The sequence below is a fragment of the Vanessa cardui genome, chromosome 7, assembly GCF_905220365.1.
Source record: "Vanessa cardui chromosome 7, ilVanCard2.1, whole genome shotgun sequence".
NCBI classification, from domain to species: domain Eukaryota; kingdom Metazoa; phylum Arthropoda; class Insecta; order Lepidoptera; family Nymphalidae; genus Vanessa; species Vanessa cardui.
Window position 1 is genome coordinate 865,398 of NC_061129.1, and position 17,684 is coordinate 883,081.

At 33.2% G+C, this 17,684-nt stretch overlaps 1 protein-coding gene across 1 annotated transcript in view; it reads left to right on the forward strand.

Annotated features, from left to right (window-relative positions):
- The first annotated feature begins 430 nt into the window (after positions 1 to 430).
- The window catches only part of LOC124530910 (laminin subunit alpha-1), a 194,244-nt gene continuing 176,990 nt past the window's right edge, over positions 431 to 17,684 (forward strand). The window contains exon 1 of the mRNA XM_047105277.1: positions 431 to 816. Within this exon, the coding sequence (XP_046961233.1) occupies positions 735 to 816 (82 nt within the window). The 5' untranslated portion in view covers positions 431 to 734. The remainder of the gene's footprint in view (positions 817 to 17,684) is intronic.

A 17,684-nucleotide genomic window follows, 5' to 3' on the forward strand; every position in this document is an offset into this window, starting at 1 on the left:
CCCCTATAGCGCACGTAAGGCCGCTGGCGACTAATAAGTGATTATAAAAGACAAAGAACTTACACAATTATTACATAGTTATAGTTGTGTAAAAAAATATTATTCTATCAACGTACTACAACGCCATCTAGTGAATAATGTTGAAACTACTAAGTGCTTTCAATGGGTCGTACTTTCGACGGCGTAGTTCTGAGCTTTTAAAGCTTCGAAAGAGATACATGATTTTACTTTTTATACAACTACATATTTTAAAAATTCAACAATTGAAATAAATATAAATAAAAATATTTGTCACTAAATATAAATGATTTTAAAAACGTATATAGTTTCTATAAAAATTATAAGAAAGGAGAGCTTTTAGGCGAATGCATGACGTTGACAACGCCGGTAAGCCTGATCTTAGCTTTTCGTTCAGTAGGATTCTGTCAGTTGGGCAGGGAAGGTTGTGTTCCTTGTGACTTAACTGGTACATTTTTGACGCGATCTTTTACGCGGGTGAAATATTTCGTTTACTGTTGACAATAGAACCTTATATACTCTATATTGTTAAACACTATAAACAATAATAGTTAACTAAATGTAGTTAATTTAGTAATATTTAGAAGTTTGTAGGAAATAAAAAGGGCGCCATTAAAATAAGTTCAAATGTGGTGTCACGTTTATTAAGAATTATTTTAGTTGTGTTTAAATCGAACATTCAAATTTTATGGTGCAAAGTGGTGTGATGGTGTAAAATGTGGTGGCGGGTGGTGGTGTTGACGCTGCTCGTGGCAGCGGTCGCTGGTAAAGGGAAGAAGCACCGTCATCAAAAACCAGGTAAACCTAATTCAAATGTAATGTTACATTATAATAAGTCATATAGAATTTATAAATAGGCCAATCATCATTGTAAATCTAAAATGTTTCTGAACTCTTTTGGGTTTAAAACTTACCCCATAATCTCCATCATTTCCGTCCACTGCTGGACATAGGCCTCTCCAAACGCACGCCACTGAGATCGTTCTTGGCCACAGAGATCGTTCTTAATTTATAACTAATTCCCATAATCTATTATTTTGAATTATACAAATCAATACAATTGTGATATCAAGATTAGTCTTAGTGCTAATATGAATTAAATCGTAAACATTTACGTTGCATAATAAGCATTTGCTTACTTTACTATTTTATACTTAATGATCAAAGCTACTTATGTTAATACATTTTAGGACACATCATTTTATGATTGGCTGTTATTCATATACTTACATACAGGCGTTCTATGAAAATCATTATTATGAAATTGAAATTAACGAATTGTCCCCTTTTTTTGTACCTTAAGGTTTCCTGTTTCTAACATATATCCTATAGTTCCTTGTAAATATAGAATACGTGACGAAAATAAACAGATCATGGCTGTGACTTGTGTTCTTTCTTCTCGGAACATGTAAACGAGTTAAACGACACCTGAATTGTTTGGGTTACATTTGTAGATGGTAGAGCTGATCAGGACCAAAAGGTATTATATACCCTAGAAGGAAAGGCTTGATTGTCCTTTAGTTTAATTTTGTGGTGGATATAAATTTGTCGTTCAGAGCTAATGGATCGAGTTATATTTGCGATTGTTCTTCTCCAAAAATACGATTTATTCTATTTCTGTTTACGAATTATTTAACAATAGACTTAATTGGTACGAGATCCCATTATTCTATAATATTTTTGTTTAACGAGCTTCAAAATCGAATAGGGACAACGTCCTGTAATGATATGTATACGTTTTGCATTATAAATAAATTGTATGAAATACATTTGATCTGGTTTTGTGCAATTGTGTCTTTATAGGTTGATGGGTTGATGGGAAGAGCTGAGATGGCCTAGTGGTTAGAACGCGTTCATCTTAATCGATAATTTCGGGTTCAAGCCCAGGCAAGCACCACTATATATATCTTATATATGTGCTTAATTTGTTTTTATAATTCATCTCATCCTCGGCTCTGAAGGAAAACCTGCATGTATCTAATTTGATCGAAATTCTGCTATATGTGCATTCCGCCAACCCGTATCGGAACAGCGTGGTGGAATATGTTCCAAACCATCTCCTTAATGGGAGAGGAGGCCTTAGCCCAGCAAATGGCTATTTACAGGCTGTTACTATTTTAAGTTGATGGGTTGATAGATCTTCGCTTTTAGTCAGTGGCTCATGCAATATATAGGTGTATAAGTGAAGAGAATAATAATGGTAATCAGGAGATTTGCCGCCAAACAGTAAACTGCTTCCGGTATACTAGTATATCAAAACATCCGTTACCATTCTGATATTCAATAGTTATCGATTTATAAGCAGCTGAAATGGTAGAAGTAGTCAAAACAAAAGGACTTTACGTATTGAGTGCAGTACAGCAGTGGAATATTTATTATTTTACTAAGTTGCCTCCATTTTAGGCCTCATTATTATTTAAAAATTCAAACAAAAGTAAAAGAAGAAATTAAAATACTTAGATTTTCGTGTAACTTTTAAATTTCTTAGTTTTCATTTAAAGTTTCGTACGGGAATACGATCAGATTTCCTTGCAATCTGATTTCGGATTCACGACTGCACCAGAACACATTTCCTGATCGGTAATGGGATCTCGTATCAATTACGGTCCATTGTTGAATAACTGGTAAATAGAAAAGAGATCGTATTTTTGGAGAGGAACAATCGCAAATAGAACTCGTTCCATTAGCTCGACGACAAAGCTTGGACTGTTGAAATACGAGTAATGGTACAATCAAAAATACATCAGTAACTATTTTATGCATCAAAGAAATATATGCCCTTCTAGACTAGCCTTCATAGCTCGATTTATGGTATACATGCACTCTTAATAAAAGCTTTAAGCTCAACTGACACTCAAAAACAACTACTATTTTATAATTAATCTTTGTAAAATAAGAGATATTTTATTCATTAAATTATATAAAAAATATTCTACTCAACACGAACATCAAGTACTTTATATAACATATAACCGTCTCTCTAGAACACTATATTGAGTCCAACTTGGTGGTATACATTACCTCTCAAGATTCGTGACGCTTTGACGATCTATGGACTGTTTAACTTTTAATACAGCACTGATATCTATAGGTGGTAGAGATCACTTACCATAATTCGTCCGTAACTGATTGTAGTATAAAATAAATAAAATAAACTTTTTCAACAAATTCAGATATTTCAAATCGCCATACAAACCTCTTTACGAAGCTTAATGTATGCTAAGATCTTACGAACGTTTAAGATTAAGCACATTACATAAACAGACGCTCTTATCTCAGAGTTTTAACTTCAAGATGAAAAGATAACTATGTAATTATAAATAAATATAAATTGATCCGTTATAACTCGTTAAAAAAGTGATGAAAGTCTATTGAGAAAGAATATCTTTTTGAGATACGATAATGATTTATAAAAATACATTTATTTTTAGAGTTTCATTATAATAATGAAACTCTAAAAATATTACCTCTCAAAATATTTAACGACGCTTTGAACACACGTATAGACATTTAACTGTATCATTGTTAGTATTTACTTGGTGGTAAAAAGTATATGTGACGGACTATCCACAAATTCAAGGTCGTTCAATGTGGTGCAGATGGACCTATGTTCGTATCTTTGAAGGTTTCATTAAAAATGAGGTTAGCTGGAGAAGAGCTGCAGTTACCCAGCATAGCTTCCATGATTAGCAAATTGAAGTAGCAGGCCGTTGGAGCACGAATCCTAGAGTGAAGGTACCATCCAGGTGGGCCGATGAGATGAAGAAGGTGGAAGGTGATACTTGACAAAAATAATCATTTATTAAATAATGTTAAATAACGCTCTGTTGACAGGTGAATGTCATTACTGTTTTGTTTTAAATCATACATATTTTGACGAAGAACTTCTCTTTTCGACTTTGGGATGCTTAGGGTATCCAAATGTTTTATGTTCCTAAGACATTTCGCATTGCAGAATATACTTGTATAACCAAATTTACAATACATATATTTAACAATATACAAAAATACGTTGTTCCAAACGAGACTCCGAAATTTTACTATAAAGTAAAGGCAGTTCGAAAATCACTTCCTTAAATAACATAATTATTATTCTCTTCTTCTTTAATTAATCATAATAATTGTGATATTTAAAGATCGATTGTAGATAATTCTAGTTGTCTCATGCTATGAGTATAAATTTAGTTACAGTTTTGGAATGCTTGCTTGCTGAGAAAAAAGTTTCAGACCCTGAACTAAACCCAGTTTTAGAATAGCATATTTAAAGTGTTATATCACATATATATCCAAGACATTTTTGTAAGAAGCTAATTCAAAACAACTCATTACGCTGTGTGCATTTTTCCTGGTTTTTATCCACCGACATGGTCACCTTAAGATATTTTGAGTTGAAACCAGTTTCGGCAGGTGCAATACTGTCGAGAAATAAATCGGACCGTGTACATGTGAAGGAGGATGCAGCATCAACATGTTTGCTAAAATTTCTCAAGAGAATTCAAACTCAGAATCAAACTCAAACTCAAATTACTTTATTCAATGAAGAAGCATTTCACTTTCTTATTGATGGTCAAATTTAGTGTTGAATTCATTTCACTGATTCGGAAAAAGGAACACTCTGCCCTGAGAAGAACGGCGAAAGAAACTTAGATCTTTTTTTTTGACAAATTATTAAGTTACATAATTGAATATAAATTCGTCATCATAATACAGTAAATATGACTAAACTAAGAGCATTTTTGTCTTAAAGGAAAATTTTGAAACTTCTTCAAACATAGATCCATAACAACACTTGGCAGCATTTTTATCAATATATTGAATAGTCATTGATTTTTATAATACCTTAAGTATCAAGAGTCAAATTATTTCAACGGTACACTCTGATACAAAGTGGGCAATCATCTACAGCTCTCTTTAACTTCATAGAGATTCTTTAACAATCTTTTTACTTATAATTTTATTACTACGGTAAGAAATGTCTCAATATAAGCATTAGCGAAGGAACTCACAGTAAATTTGTTAACTGGAGGCGATACTTGCAACTCGACAGAGACGTTTTTCCATTTGACAACGGAACTCTAAAGCGCAAAACAAATTACACCCCCCCATACCCATACTTACGTTAACAATTTACAATTGATCCTCGGCCATCAATTCGCCTCCATTTAGCGTGTTCATGTAAAATTGCTACCTTTATATATTCAACTAAGCCTATATTTATTTGCGCAGTAATCAAGCCCTTGGGCATGACAAACATACTGTTAGCTAAACAACCAATCAGCTCGGATAACAGAATCTAATGGACACCCGTGACAGTGATGCCTCGCTCGTCTATTAAATATAAATACGGTTTTTTTATGGAATAGGTTGGTGGAAGAGCATATGGGCCACCTGATGGTATGTAGTCACCATCACCCATAGACAATGACGCTGCAAGAAATATTAACTATTCCTTACATCGTCAATGCGCAACCAACCTTGGGAACTAAGATGTTATGTCTCTTGTGCCTGTTAAACTGGCTCACTCACCCTTTAAACCGGAACACAACAATACTGCGTACTGGTGGTACCTACCCAGGCGAGCTTGCACAAAACCCTACAACCAAGTAAAAGGGTTTGTATTTTTTCTATTTCAAGTCATTAATGAAATTCTTTTGGCCTATGACCAGCAGTGGACAAATATAGGCTGCTGATGATGATAAATGAAATTCTGTAAGACGTCAAATTCACTTTATATAAGAGCCACGAGTTTCTACTTTATGCCTTGTTCTCAGAAACTTACAATTCATAAGTTACGCTTGGTCTTGTAGCCTATAAGGCTGGAGACCCGGAGATCTTGGGTAATATTTTGGACAGTAAAAGTATTGCGTTTCTCTGTCAATAAAGTAGTGGTCTGGAGTTATAATTATATAAGGGTTTATACTGCCGTACCGGGGAAATTACGATGGGTCATAAGTTTTGCGCTCCAGAGTCAGATTCTTCGAACAATTTGTCATTTTATCGTAATCAGATCGTTATTGCCGTTTCAAAATTTTCATATTCCATTAACGCAATAATCTAGTTGGGGTTCGATTCAAGGTGCATCGAAATAGAGAAGGTATGATTATAAAGTAATAGAATGTGTCCCTTAACAAACACACAGCGTAATTTTGTATTAAATTCAAAATTATTATTTATTAATTATTTATATGAATATAAAAATAGATGTTATTTGGTTATAATAATCTATAGTTATGATATATAGTAGACAAAAGAAGCCATAGAAATATTAAAAACACAACGACCAAATGAGTACCAAATCTGTTCTGCCTTTAGGTATGTTGATAACATATTTTACTTGACGTTTTCCTTCCGAAGAGTTAATAAACACGAATTTTATACCCTATCTTTTATAGAGTGTGTAAATAAGTAAATAAATTTTAATATGGTAATGTAATGCAGTAGATGATGTTAGAATTGGAAGAAAATTGACGACTCCAACGTATGTTTACTACTTGCGGGCATCATTATTTGTGCGTTATGCGCGTGCGCATTGTGGCTACGCATATTTATAGCACGTGCGGGAGATAGCGCGGCCATGAGTGATAGTTATAATGTCCTGTTGTGATCACATTTTCAGATTCAGACGGTATTGTACTGTAGATGTCATTCCGTCTGATGTACAATACAAATCTGTACAATATAAATCTGTATTCAAAAAAAACGGCTTAGTACGTGTCCGATACGCGTATGAAAGGTTCCGTAAAATTATCTAGAAAAACGGCAAAAAAATATTGTAATATTTGAACTTTCTTAAATATTTAGTTTATTCTGTTTTTGGGTGTTTGTTTTATAGCTGCAACAGAAATACGATTATCTGTTAAAATTTCAACTGTCTAAGTATCATGCAAGGTTCATGAGATATACCCTGGTGATAGACGGAAAGACAGACGGACGATAAGAAGTAAAAAAATAAAATCGATTTTGTAAGTAAGTAAGTAGTAAGTTTTTCAACAACTTTTGAATAGTTATGTTATTTGAAGTCACCACCTCTCGGTAGCTGTCACAACAGAGATAAACCGACACAAAACTAAACAGTTACTCTTTTGTTACTGTGAAGTTATTATGCATTTAGTGCGATAATTAACGAATATAATCTTTAAGCGGTTTTATCGTCTATGTAGTACTTATTGAATTCCTCGCAGGATATATGTATTACATAGAATTGTATTTAACTAACATGACTATATTTTTAAATTTTGTAAGAGAGTAACTACTGAGTTTCCTGCCGGTTCTTCTTGGTACAATTTACTTTCTGAAGCGGTGGTAGCTTCACTTAATATAGTTGTTAAATGACGATTCAAAAGTGCTTGTAAAAACTTGAATAAAGTACGTTTTTATTTGATTTGAATTAACTGATACAATTTTCGAACGGTGTTATCGTGTTAAAATTAATGTTTTATTTATAATGAGTAATAAAGAAAGCAACTATATCAGGAAACAAAATAACACTCGACTCTCTTCAAAATATGTTTCAACGCTTGTGTGTATATTATGCGGAAGCCTATTAAGTTGTATTTAAACTTGGATAGCTATTAACTTAAATCTTAGTTTAACACTTAAGTAATCGTTCAGGCGAAACAAAGTTAAAATAACTAATAACCGAAGTCACTCACGGTTAGCTATAATTAAACATATATTTATTTACTAATATTACAAAAAGTAAATTTTGTTTGTGTTCATTTCTGAAATTATTTATATTTTTCACTATTAATAAGCAATTTTATCTAGAAGCAAGATATAGAAGAAGACTATAAGATTATTTTATTAATAATAAGATTTCCGTCGGAAATAATCGTATTTATAAAACAACATGTGTATATGTGTGTATGTATAAGTATGTACTCCTAAAGTCACTAAATGATCACCACTCAAACGAAGCCACGAGCATAACTAATAGTTAATATATTTCAGTCATCCATTTAAAAATAAAAAAGCTATAGCATTGTTTGCGTTGAAGAGTATTAAAATTTGACGGCAAGTGTGAAGGGCCTTACACAGGTAAGAGATTCTCGGAAGCCATTGTTTCACACGATTAGCCACGCCAGCCCTGTGAGGTTGCAGGTTCGACATTAATTATTGAATAATAGACTCGTCTCAACCTTTTACCTGTTATATAAATAGTACTTGAAATATTTCGTAAAACAATTGTTATTTTATTTTAAAACATGGTACAGTAGAACTGTTATCCAAGCCTATATAAACAAGAGTATTTATTTATTTTAATTTTATACTGGAATTATGTTTATATATATATTACAGGGAAAACTTTGACCGCCACTGGGTCATTATTGGCCCTGGTCTTTTACGCCAAAACAATTTAACTGCAAGTGAACTTGTTAAGACATAGCCGGGTAACGATCAAGGCCTCCATGTCAGTACCCGGATTAGCTACGCCCTGAGAGAAGGGGGGAAGAGTATTTACACTAGTCCAGATTCATGAATAGGCTGTGTTCACATGTGCCTCGGAAACCGTAACACTGTTGATCTAAAGCCTGTTTTCAATTTAGATAGCTTTTGTTATTAATATTAGTGTCAAGTAAACAAGTTCTAATATTTCGTAGCTATTTAATATATATTAGCATAATACTATGAGTAATAAATATGCTATCTATTTATAGTCCGATTGACTAAGCTTGAGGCTAGCTCCAATAAATGTCATATAACTGTCTGATTGTATTTGACACTGACGACTGTGATAACGATCATAATTTTAAAGTTAGGTTCTAGCTGTGAATTCACGCATAATACAGATTGATTGCACGTTTTTGATACTTACATTGTTCTTAAATATTAATGTAGTATTTTGTGAATTGACAGTATTTTATATACAAAATTCACTTTTCTAATTATATCATAAATTTAAAGTAATCACGTATTGTTATCATTTCTCGAGTGACATACGAAACGAGTTCTGGCGTTTTGTTTCCAAATGGTTTGTGATTTTAGAAATCTATTATCATTATAAGTTTTTTTTTTTTTGTTAAGACGAATGTAATTTTCTTCACAAAAAAAAAATACTCAAAAAAATACTTTTGACTAATAAGTGTATGCCAGTATTTCGTTGAAATTCATTGTTTTTTTTATATAGTATTTTGTTTTGAATAAATATATTTTAACATTATAAATGTGAAAGTATGTTTGTCTGTCGATCGCTCTTTCACGACCAAACCGCTGAACCGAATTTGTTGAAATATGAGGCAAAATTCAACCCTAAGAAAGGACATAGGCTACTTTTTTGCCTGACATGACAACCAACACCCTAAAAAACGAGCAAATACGCGGGCGAGAATTCGTATGCTAATATATTTACAGCAATAAATAATTCGCTTGACTTAATGGATATAAAGGTTCACTTCGACAATAAATTGAAATATTTACATACACATAGTAAATAATGTTTAACAAAATTATGCAAAGCTTAACTCGAATAATTTATCATATATAATAGTATCGCACTGATTGCGTTGATATCGAACAAATCGCCTCGGTACATTCTGATTGTAATCTATAATTAATTTATATACAATCTCCGGTAAGATCCTTATAACGAAATATTTCTCTGATCGATAACTATGTTGCAATGATCTTTTTGATAATCTTATCTAAACTAAACTCTATAAAAACAATTACTTAAATATATATATATATTTTTTAATAACTTTAACTAGCGTTAATTAATAAAGCGTGGTGCATACTGATAATACTATAAATATACTACAGAATTAGTTTATTTGCGACATCATATAAGAAACTTCTAAAATGAGCAGTGTTTTTACTATATTGTCTATGTATTATATACAAAAATCTTCCTCTCGAATCACTCTATTTATTAAAAGAAACCGCATCAAAATCCGTTACGTAATTTTAAAGATTTAAGCAAGTAGTAAAGATCTAAGTAGTTCCGCGGTAAGCGACTTTGTTTTATATGTAATGATGATAATCTTCTAGAATCTAGTTTGAGAACCGTGGGTAGCTTTGCATTTAATTCGATACTATAACATGACGCAAATGCTTTTACGAGCTGATTAAATAATGTTTTGATTTATTGATTGCATCATAACCGATTTCTTCAGTTGTTCGCTATTCGTCTGCCAAATCTGAGGTATCTGCTCTAGGTCTCGTGTTCTCTAACACCCATTGATCATGATGTGTGCAAAAACCAACGCTGCTAAAATTAAGACATATAAGAAACCATCTTATTTTATATATTTTTTGAGCTGATATGTCCCAGTGGTTACGCGTGCATCTTAACCGATGATTGCGAGTTCAAATCCAAGCAAGCCCCACTATATATATACATATATGTGCTTAATTTGTGTTTATAATTCATCTCGTGCTCGGCAATGAAGGAAAACATCGTGAGGAAACCTGCATGTGTTTAATTTCATCGAAATTCTGCATCATGTGCATTCCACAAACCCGCATTAGAACAGCGTGGTGGAATACGTTCCAAACCCTCTCCTTACTGGAAGAGGAGGCCTTATCCCAACAGTGGGAAATTTACAGGCTGTTACTCTACTATATGTTTTTAGTAGATATAAGTGTAATATATTTTGTAAAATAATAACAATATCTTCGCTTCAATTTATAGTAGAATATCAAATTAGGCGCTTTCTTAAGTTTTAGTGATAATACAAGATATTTGAATTTGTAATATCTAAAATACTAAACATCGGGTCTGATGCTCCGGTTTGATAGCGATTTCTTTAAACATGTCGCATTAAATTGAATTTTTGTCCTTTCGAATTTAGGATGCAATTATTTTTTTTGTATTCCATTCTATATTAACATGTAAACCTGTTTCGTTTGTGCATGTTATAGCATCGCTTATTAATGCCTTAACTGTATTATATGAGTATAGGTACATATTTGTACATTATTCTTACTGTTTGTTTTTAACAAAATCAAAGAAATATTATTATATAGACTATTGCTATATTAGATGTTAACACGTTCAATGCGGAACGAGGTCTGATACACCTTGTATGTGTCTCTCTTGCGGTGCGGTCATAAAGACATAATTCTTTTTTCATGGAATAGGTCGGCGGACGAGCATATAGGCCACCTGATGGTAAGTGGTCACCATCACCCATAGACAATTTCTGTCGTATGGAGGCCGTTAAATTTATTTGACATATTGTACCTTTTTTAATACGGGGTCTCTTTAACCACGTACCGCACTGAAGAAATTAAATTCTATCGCATCACATTGAGTTTTAGTTTGTTTCAAATAACCCCGTATCAGTGTTATGATAGTTTTCATACAAGGTCTAAAACACCCCGTAAACGTGATGCCGCTACCAACGTAATAAAAAAGTAAACTTGATTTCCAGTTTCTTGCTTCCGAATATCCTGATATTAGGAACCGAGGTACTAATCAGCCATGCACGCCGTGTCTCCTGCCGTGTCGATAGAAATTTACTCTTGCTTTTAGCAGCTTACAAGCTTGGTACGCTGTAAGTGTTTTCGATTTTTTCTCATTAACTCTGTATACTAATTTTCTTTAGTTATCACTACGTATTATAAAACAAAGCAAAACCGCGTCTATCTGTCTGTATGTTCGCGATATACTCCAGAACAACTGAACGGATTTTCATGCGGTTTTCACTAATAGACAGAGGAATTCATAAGGAAGGTTATGGTATATAATTTATGAAGGTTTTGTGGAAATAAGTTGAAATAGAACGACAATTATTAAAAGTGTAAGAAAAAAGCAACAAAAAAATACATGTCCATCCGTGCAAAGCCGGGAGGGGCCGCTAGTTAATTATAAAGTCGTTATTGTCGAGATTCCATCAAACAACAGTTCTGTCAGCGATCCAGGTTAGTCAGGCTTACGTTGAGGTAGAATTTCCCTATACTTTGATCAATGAACCGCTAAAATTAGGGGAAGGATAAATAGTACTAGACGTACGCGGGAAAGGGGGCGTTGTCGCCGACTACGGATTTAGACTAGCCGAGCACGAAATACATAACGTCATATGTGTATTTTAAGTTCAACGAAAAATGACCCTAATCACGTAAACGACAACGTTTAAAATATATTGCCCACGAATTGGTGGTTCGGTTTTAGTAATGGTAATATTTGTTGAGTCACCGGTCACTTACCCTCGCGAAGTTAGAAAATAAATTTTGAAATGAAATTATTGTTTGCATAGCATGCGGAACAATGCGGTCTTTGGTGCAATTATTTTTAGAGGAATAGTTTGTATCGTGTCCTGACGTTTTGAAAGGTATAAATAGAAATTCCTGTCATATTTTTTTAGCTCAATACACACAGTACCATGTTTTTGCTATCGCATAGTCTGTGTATATTATATTACACTTTTTTGGCATAATTATATTTTAAGACGAGTGTTTTTGAATTCTTTTTTTAAATATATTTAGATTTAATTTATGGAGAGATCTTTCGATTCAAGATTATTCATATTTCATTCAAAACCAGTGCAATAAAGTAAGTTAAGTAAGAGGTAAGTAAATATTTTTTTGTTCAATTCAAACGCTTACGAAGTGGCGGGTACAGTCGGTATTATATAAAATCACTTAACCTTTGACCCACGAAACTCAAGGGCAACTTACAACAACAGCCGGTAGATTCCCACTGCTGGGCTAAAGGCCTCCTCTCCCTTTGAGGAGAAGGTTTGGAACATATTCCACCACGCTGTTCCAATGCGGGTTGGTGAAATACACATGTGGCAGAATTTCTATGAAATTTGTCACATGCAGGTTTCCTCACGATGTTTTCCTTCACCGCTGAGCACGAGATGAATTATAAAGACAAATTAAGCACATGAATCAGCGGTGCTTGTCTAGGTTTGAACCCGCAATCATAGGTTAAGATGCACGCGTTCTAACCACTGGGCCATCTCGACTCTTAACTCTTAAGGGCAACTTAACAACATTACATTTGTCAGATATGATAAGAGGCTTAACCAAGGGGACATATGAACGTATTACGTGCTGACGGTACCCAACGGGCGAACCATGAGGCGCCACTGACGCACCTTACGTACCCTCAATATGTATAATAATATAATAGCCGTCTGGCTCGATTTGTTTCGTTTCAGTCTGAGTGAGCTCACATTGATATCTGGACTATCATTACATACTATAAAATAAAGTCGCGTATCGCTGTCTGTCCCTATGTATACTTAGATCTAGATCTTTAAAATTACCCAGTCCATATCCATTGCTAGTTTCCTATATAAGTAGTTACGTAACTTACTTGAAATAATATTAAAAGTCCTGTATTATCGAATAAGGGCAATCATGTCCTTTAATTATGTGTACAATTTTGATACGTAAATATTCATATTCAAATATTTTTTACGGCATATGTTGGCGAATGAACATATAGGCCACCTGATAGTGGTCACCACCGAAATATGAGTAAACATAGACAACTTATATCATAATTATGAATTAATTATTCTAAGGGATTTGTGGTCTGATGTATTTTTCAAGCCAATCGTAGATAAAAGACAATAATTTTTTTTTCATGGTATAGGTTGGCGGAGCATATGGGCTACCTGATGATAAGGGGTCACCATCACCCATAGACAATGAAGCTGTAAGAAATGTTAACTATTCCTTATATCGTCAATGTGCCACCAACCTTGGGAACTAAGATTTATGTCCCTTGTGCCTGTAGTAAATAAATTTAGTACTACACTAAATAAATGTATATTGAGTAAGGTTTTACTAAAACGATTTTCAATTTATTTATATATTTATAAACCGAAGTAGAATTATTTTAAAGATGGAGTAGTTTAGATTGTTCGTCAAATTATCATTATGAGAGTTCCGTGGGTAAATTTCCGGTTCTCGATATCATATAGCATGTATAGAACTTTTGGGATCGGTAAGGTTGTCTGTATATTTGTATGTATATATATTGTACATACATTTATCACTTGATTTTACAACATTATCATCATTAAAGTTATTAATTGCGGGATATTTACCATGTTTTTTTATTTTTGTTCGATGGAGCTCGATATTTCGACATTATCTACGAATATCTCGTGAACAAGACATTCATAGATAATGTCGAAATATCGAGCTTCACCGAATAAAGATAAAAAACATGGTAAATATCCCGCAATTAATAACTTTAGTAATAAAAATAACCATGTTAATTTATAATCTAACATTATCATCATTGTCTATTGACTATTTTATTACACCGTATTCTACAATCGTCGGTAAAAAAAAAATCAGGTCAGATAATATAAATAAAAAATAAGTAATAGAATGGTTTACCTCTGTTTGAATACATATTAATACGCTTTGATATATCATGTGCAGCTTACTCCTCGTAAACTATAGTCATAGACGAAATTGGTCATATTATCATGATATAATGTAATATGTAAAACAAATATCTTAATTTTGAAACTGTTTAAAGCTTCACACTTATAACTTTTTCTTCATAAATCAATTTAGAAATATAAGCAACGCTACGGCATTTAGCTTAGTGAGATTTCGTTGACAATTCCCATTGTGTTAATTTCCGTTAGATGGGCAACCTAAGATTTGAGTAATCCCTTCTGGGCGTCAGTTATTGTTCTAATTTCTTTGTTATTTTAAACGAAGTCTTAAAGGACAGCAGGAAATGAAACTATATTCTTATTTTAACTATATTGGCCAAAAGCAATCTAGGTCTTTCTCCGTCAAACTTTATTTTAAAATGATCAAGATGGCGGCTATTGTAAAAAAGTACGTGTAGTGAAAACGTAATAATCATATTAGCAGTAGTGCATTGGTCTTCGGGAAAGGCTATGTTACTAGGTACTTCTAACTAATCATATAAAATTTCGCGCCAAACAAAAATACTTAGTATTGTTGTGTTACAGCTTAAAGGTGAGTGAGACAGGCACAGTGACTAAAGTCTCAGACCAGGTCGGTGTGCCCTGATAGTGACTGTGTGCCACAATATGTAACATGAGTGGGGTCATCTTAGCACCAAAGGACACACTTGTCAGACTCCAACAAGTTAAAAATCACCCAGAAGGAAAGGAAGAAAATAAAAATAGGAATTGGTCTATTCACACAAAGGCGCTCCCTTCCAAGTCAAAGTACTATCAGTGCCTTTGCATGTGAGCGTGATTCTCGTTCTCACGAGATGTCTTAGTGTGCATGAGATTAAGATTGCCAACATCAAAAAATACTAATTAAATTAAATTTTTCAAAAACTAATTTAACATGGCCGGTGGACCATCATGTGAATAGACCCATAAATTGTAACCAATATTGATATTTTCGACGACGTATCCGTGCCTTGTTAACGATGAAGTAATATTACATATAAATAACGTCTAATAGTCCTCGACGTATGCCTCGTTAGGTTCACTTTGTAGTTGTATTTGCATATATCTGAGTCAGATGGTAATTCCTTCGTGACCGCCTTACCGGTTATAGCGGGACGCTTCGGTTAAATTTTGTAAATATCTTGTTATTTTAGAAGCCGTTGATAATGTCAAAGAAATTGTTAAATCGAATTTTATCTTATCGTACCGTATATATGTATATATAAATTTACTAAATGATTATATTTAATTAACGCACATGAATAATTAATCTTTTTAATTGAATATTTAGAAGATAATTGATTAACATAGATGATAGATGGTATTTGTAAAGATTTTTGGATATGTCCAGTTGATATCGTTTTCGGCTCAAATGATTATGACTTGTATTGTGTCATGTCAAGAATTGTCATTATGTTTCTCTGTCAGATTAATCACAGCAACCAGTAGAGATACTTATTCTATAAAACTCATCGCGAACCACAGACATGAAATGTCAAGACGCAATTTGCAACATTACCCTTAATAAGTTGATAGCATACACGTCAGGGTAGCGTATCACCGTAAGTTGACAACATTTTATGATAAAGATACTGAGAGAAATTTCACTGAAGGCATTAGGATCAGTACCGTGTTTCAAAAAGCACGTTGATACTAATTTGTCTCCGGTCGTGTCCAAATGCCGTCCAATCAAGCTACGATACTAAAGGAAAAGCGAGTGCGTTCATTTGTGCACGCTTGTATACCATTATTATGATTGGCTGATATTTCCCATGGCTAAAGTATTCGAGTAGTTTTACTGATTCTCTTAAATTATAATAATAAAAGTATTTTATTTTATAGCTCGACAAAATCGATATCAATCTTGTTAGCATATTTTCCGTAGATAACTAAAATGCTTGTCATAATGACTATCGTCAATATAATAAATAATAGTCAGCATTATTGTCATAAATTTAAAAAATGAGTGCTTCTAATAATTATTTATTTAAGGTGAATAACATTATATAAATATTATTTTCCTAAATACCAATGGTATAAAATAATTTTAGAAACATACTTCTTATATTCTCCAGTATTCAACGATGCTGACCAGGTCCATTCTTACCCTCCACTCTTGAGAAGTAAAGCTAGATTCTCATTTAATGATGCCTCGTTAAGGGTTGTTGAATACAGGGTGTATTCACTTGTATATAATTCACAGGGTATATACGATATTTTCATTCACGGCTAAGTAAATTAGTTATAAATGCAGAAAAATAACAAAACAATTAAAAAGAGCTGGTCTTAACCCAAATAAAAAACCAAATTTTGGTTAAGCTTTATGTGAACTCATTTTCTTAAAGAGTATGAGTATTTTACGTCTATAAAGAGTAAAGAATGAGATCTAAACGAGGCATCAGTGACGGAATGTGATGTAACACTTGACATCTCACTTTGGTTATTAGCAATATAACTCTGGGAAATTAAGTTGGTACCCTGACGAGCAGCTTTAGTTCGCGCCGTGCGCACTGATTGGTCAAATCCAATAGCGCGCGCTTCCCCGCCTTCCTGTTACATATTTCCGTCCCTTTTCACGAAATTACTTTCACCGTTTGCTGGAAAGTAAGAGAAAAGAGGATCCATATTAAAAAAAAAGCTGAATGTAAAAGACGATTTTATTAGTAATTTCATTTTTTTCTGTCAAATCAATACATTCCTGAATATATTGAAAATGTTTGAATATTTTCTTAAAATTAAAGCACTCACTAAATAATTAAAAATCAAAAATATTACTTAAATACGAGTACCTATATGTTATGCATTACTTTTACATATTTTTTAAATAAATTAATCATTTCATGGCGGCAAGGATCCGAGCAAACCCGTCTGGGTGGTACCACCCACTGCAGATGCCGTGAAGCAATAACACTTTGTCATGTTGTAATTCAATGAACGGTGATCCTACATAATTACAGGACAGCAGCGAGCTGATAACATAGGTGTTGGTGCTCTTTGATAACAGGCTCCGACCATGACACTCAGTCCTCCATATCAATAACTTATCAATGTCAGGGTCAATGAACTTACGCATCATTTTATTTGTGACCTTGAAAATAATTCGCATATGAACTGTTTGGTCTAAGTTCAAAAGATTGGGGGATATTATTATATCAACAATCTAGTTTTGATAATGGTCATATCTTCGTAACGAATTACAAATGATCATTTTTCACATTTGTAAAACTATTCTGGTGATAAGCATATCATTATGTAACGTTCTGTTATATGCTGGTGATGTCTGTTAAACAGCTGACATCATCATACATACATCATCTT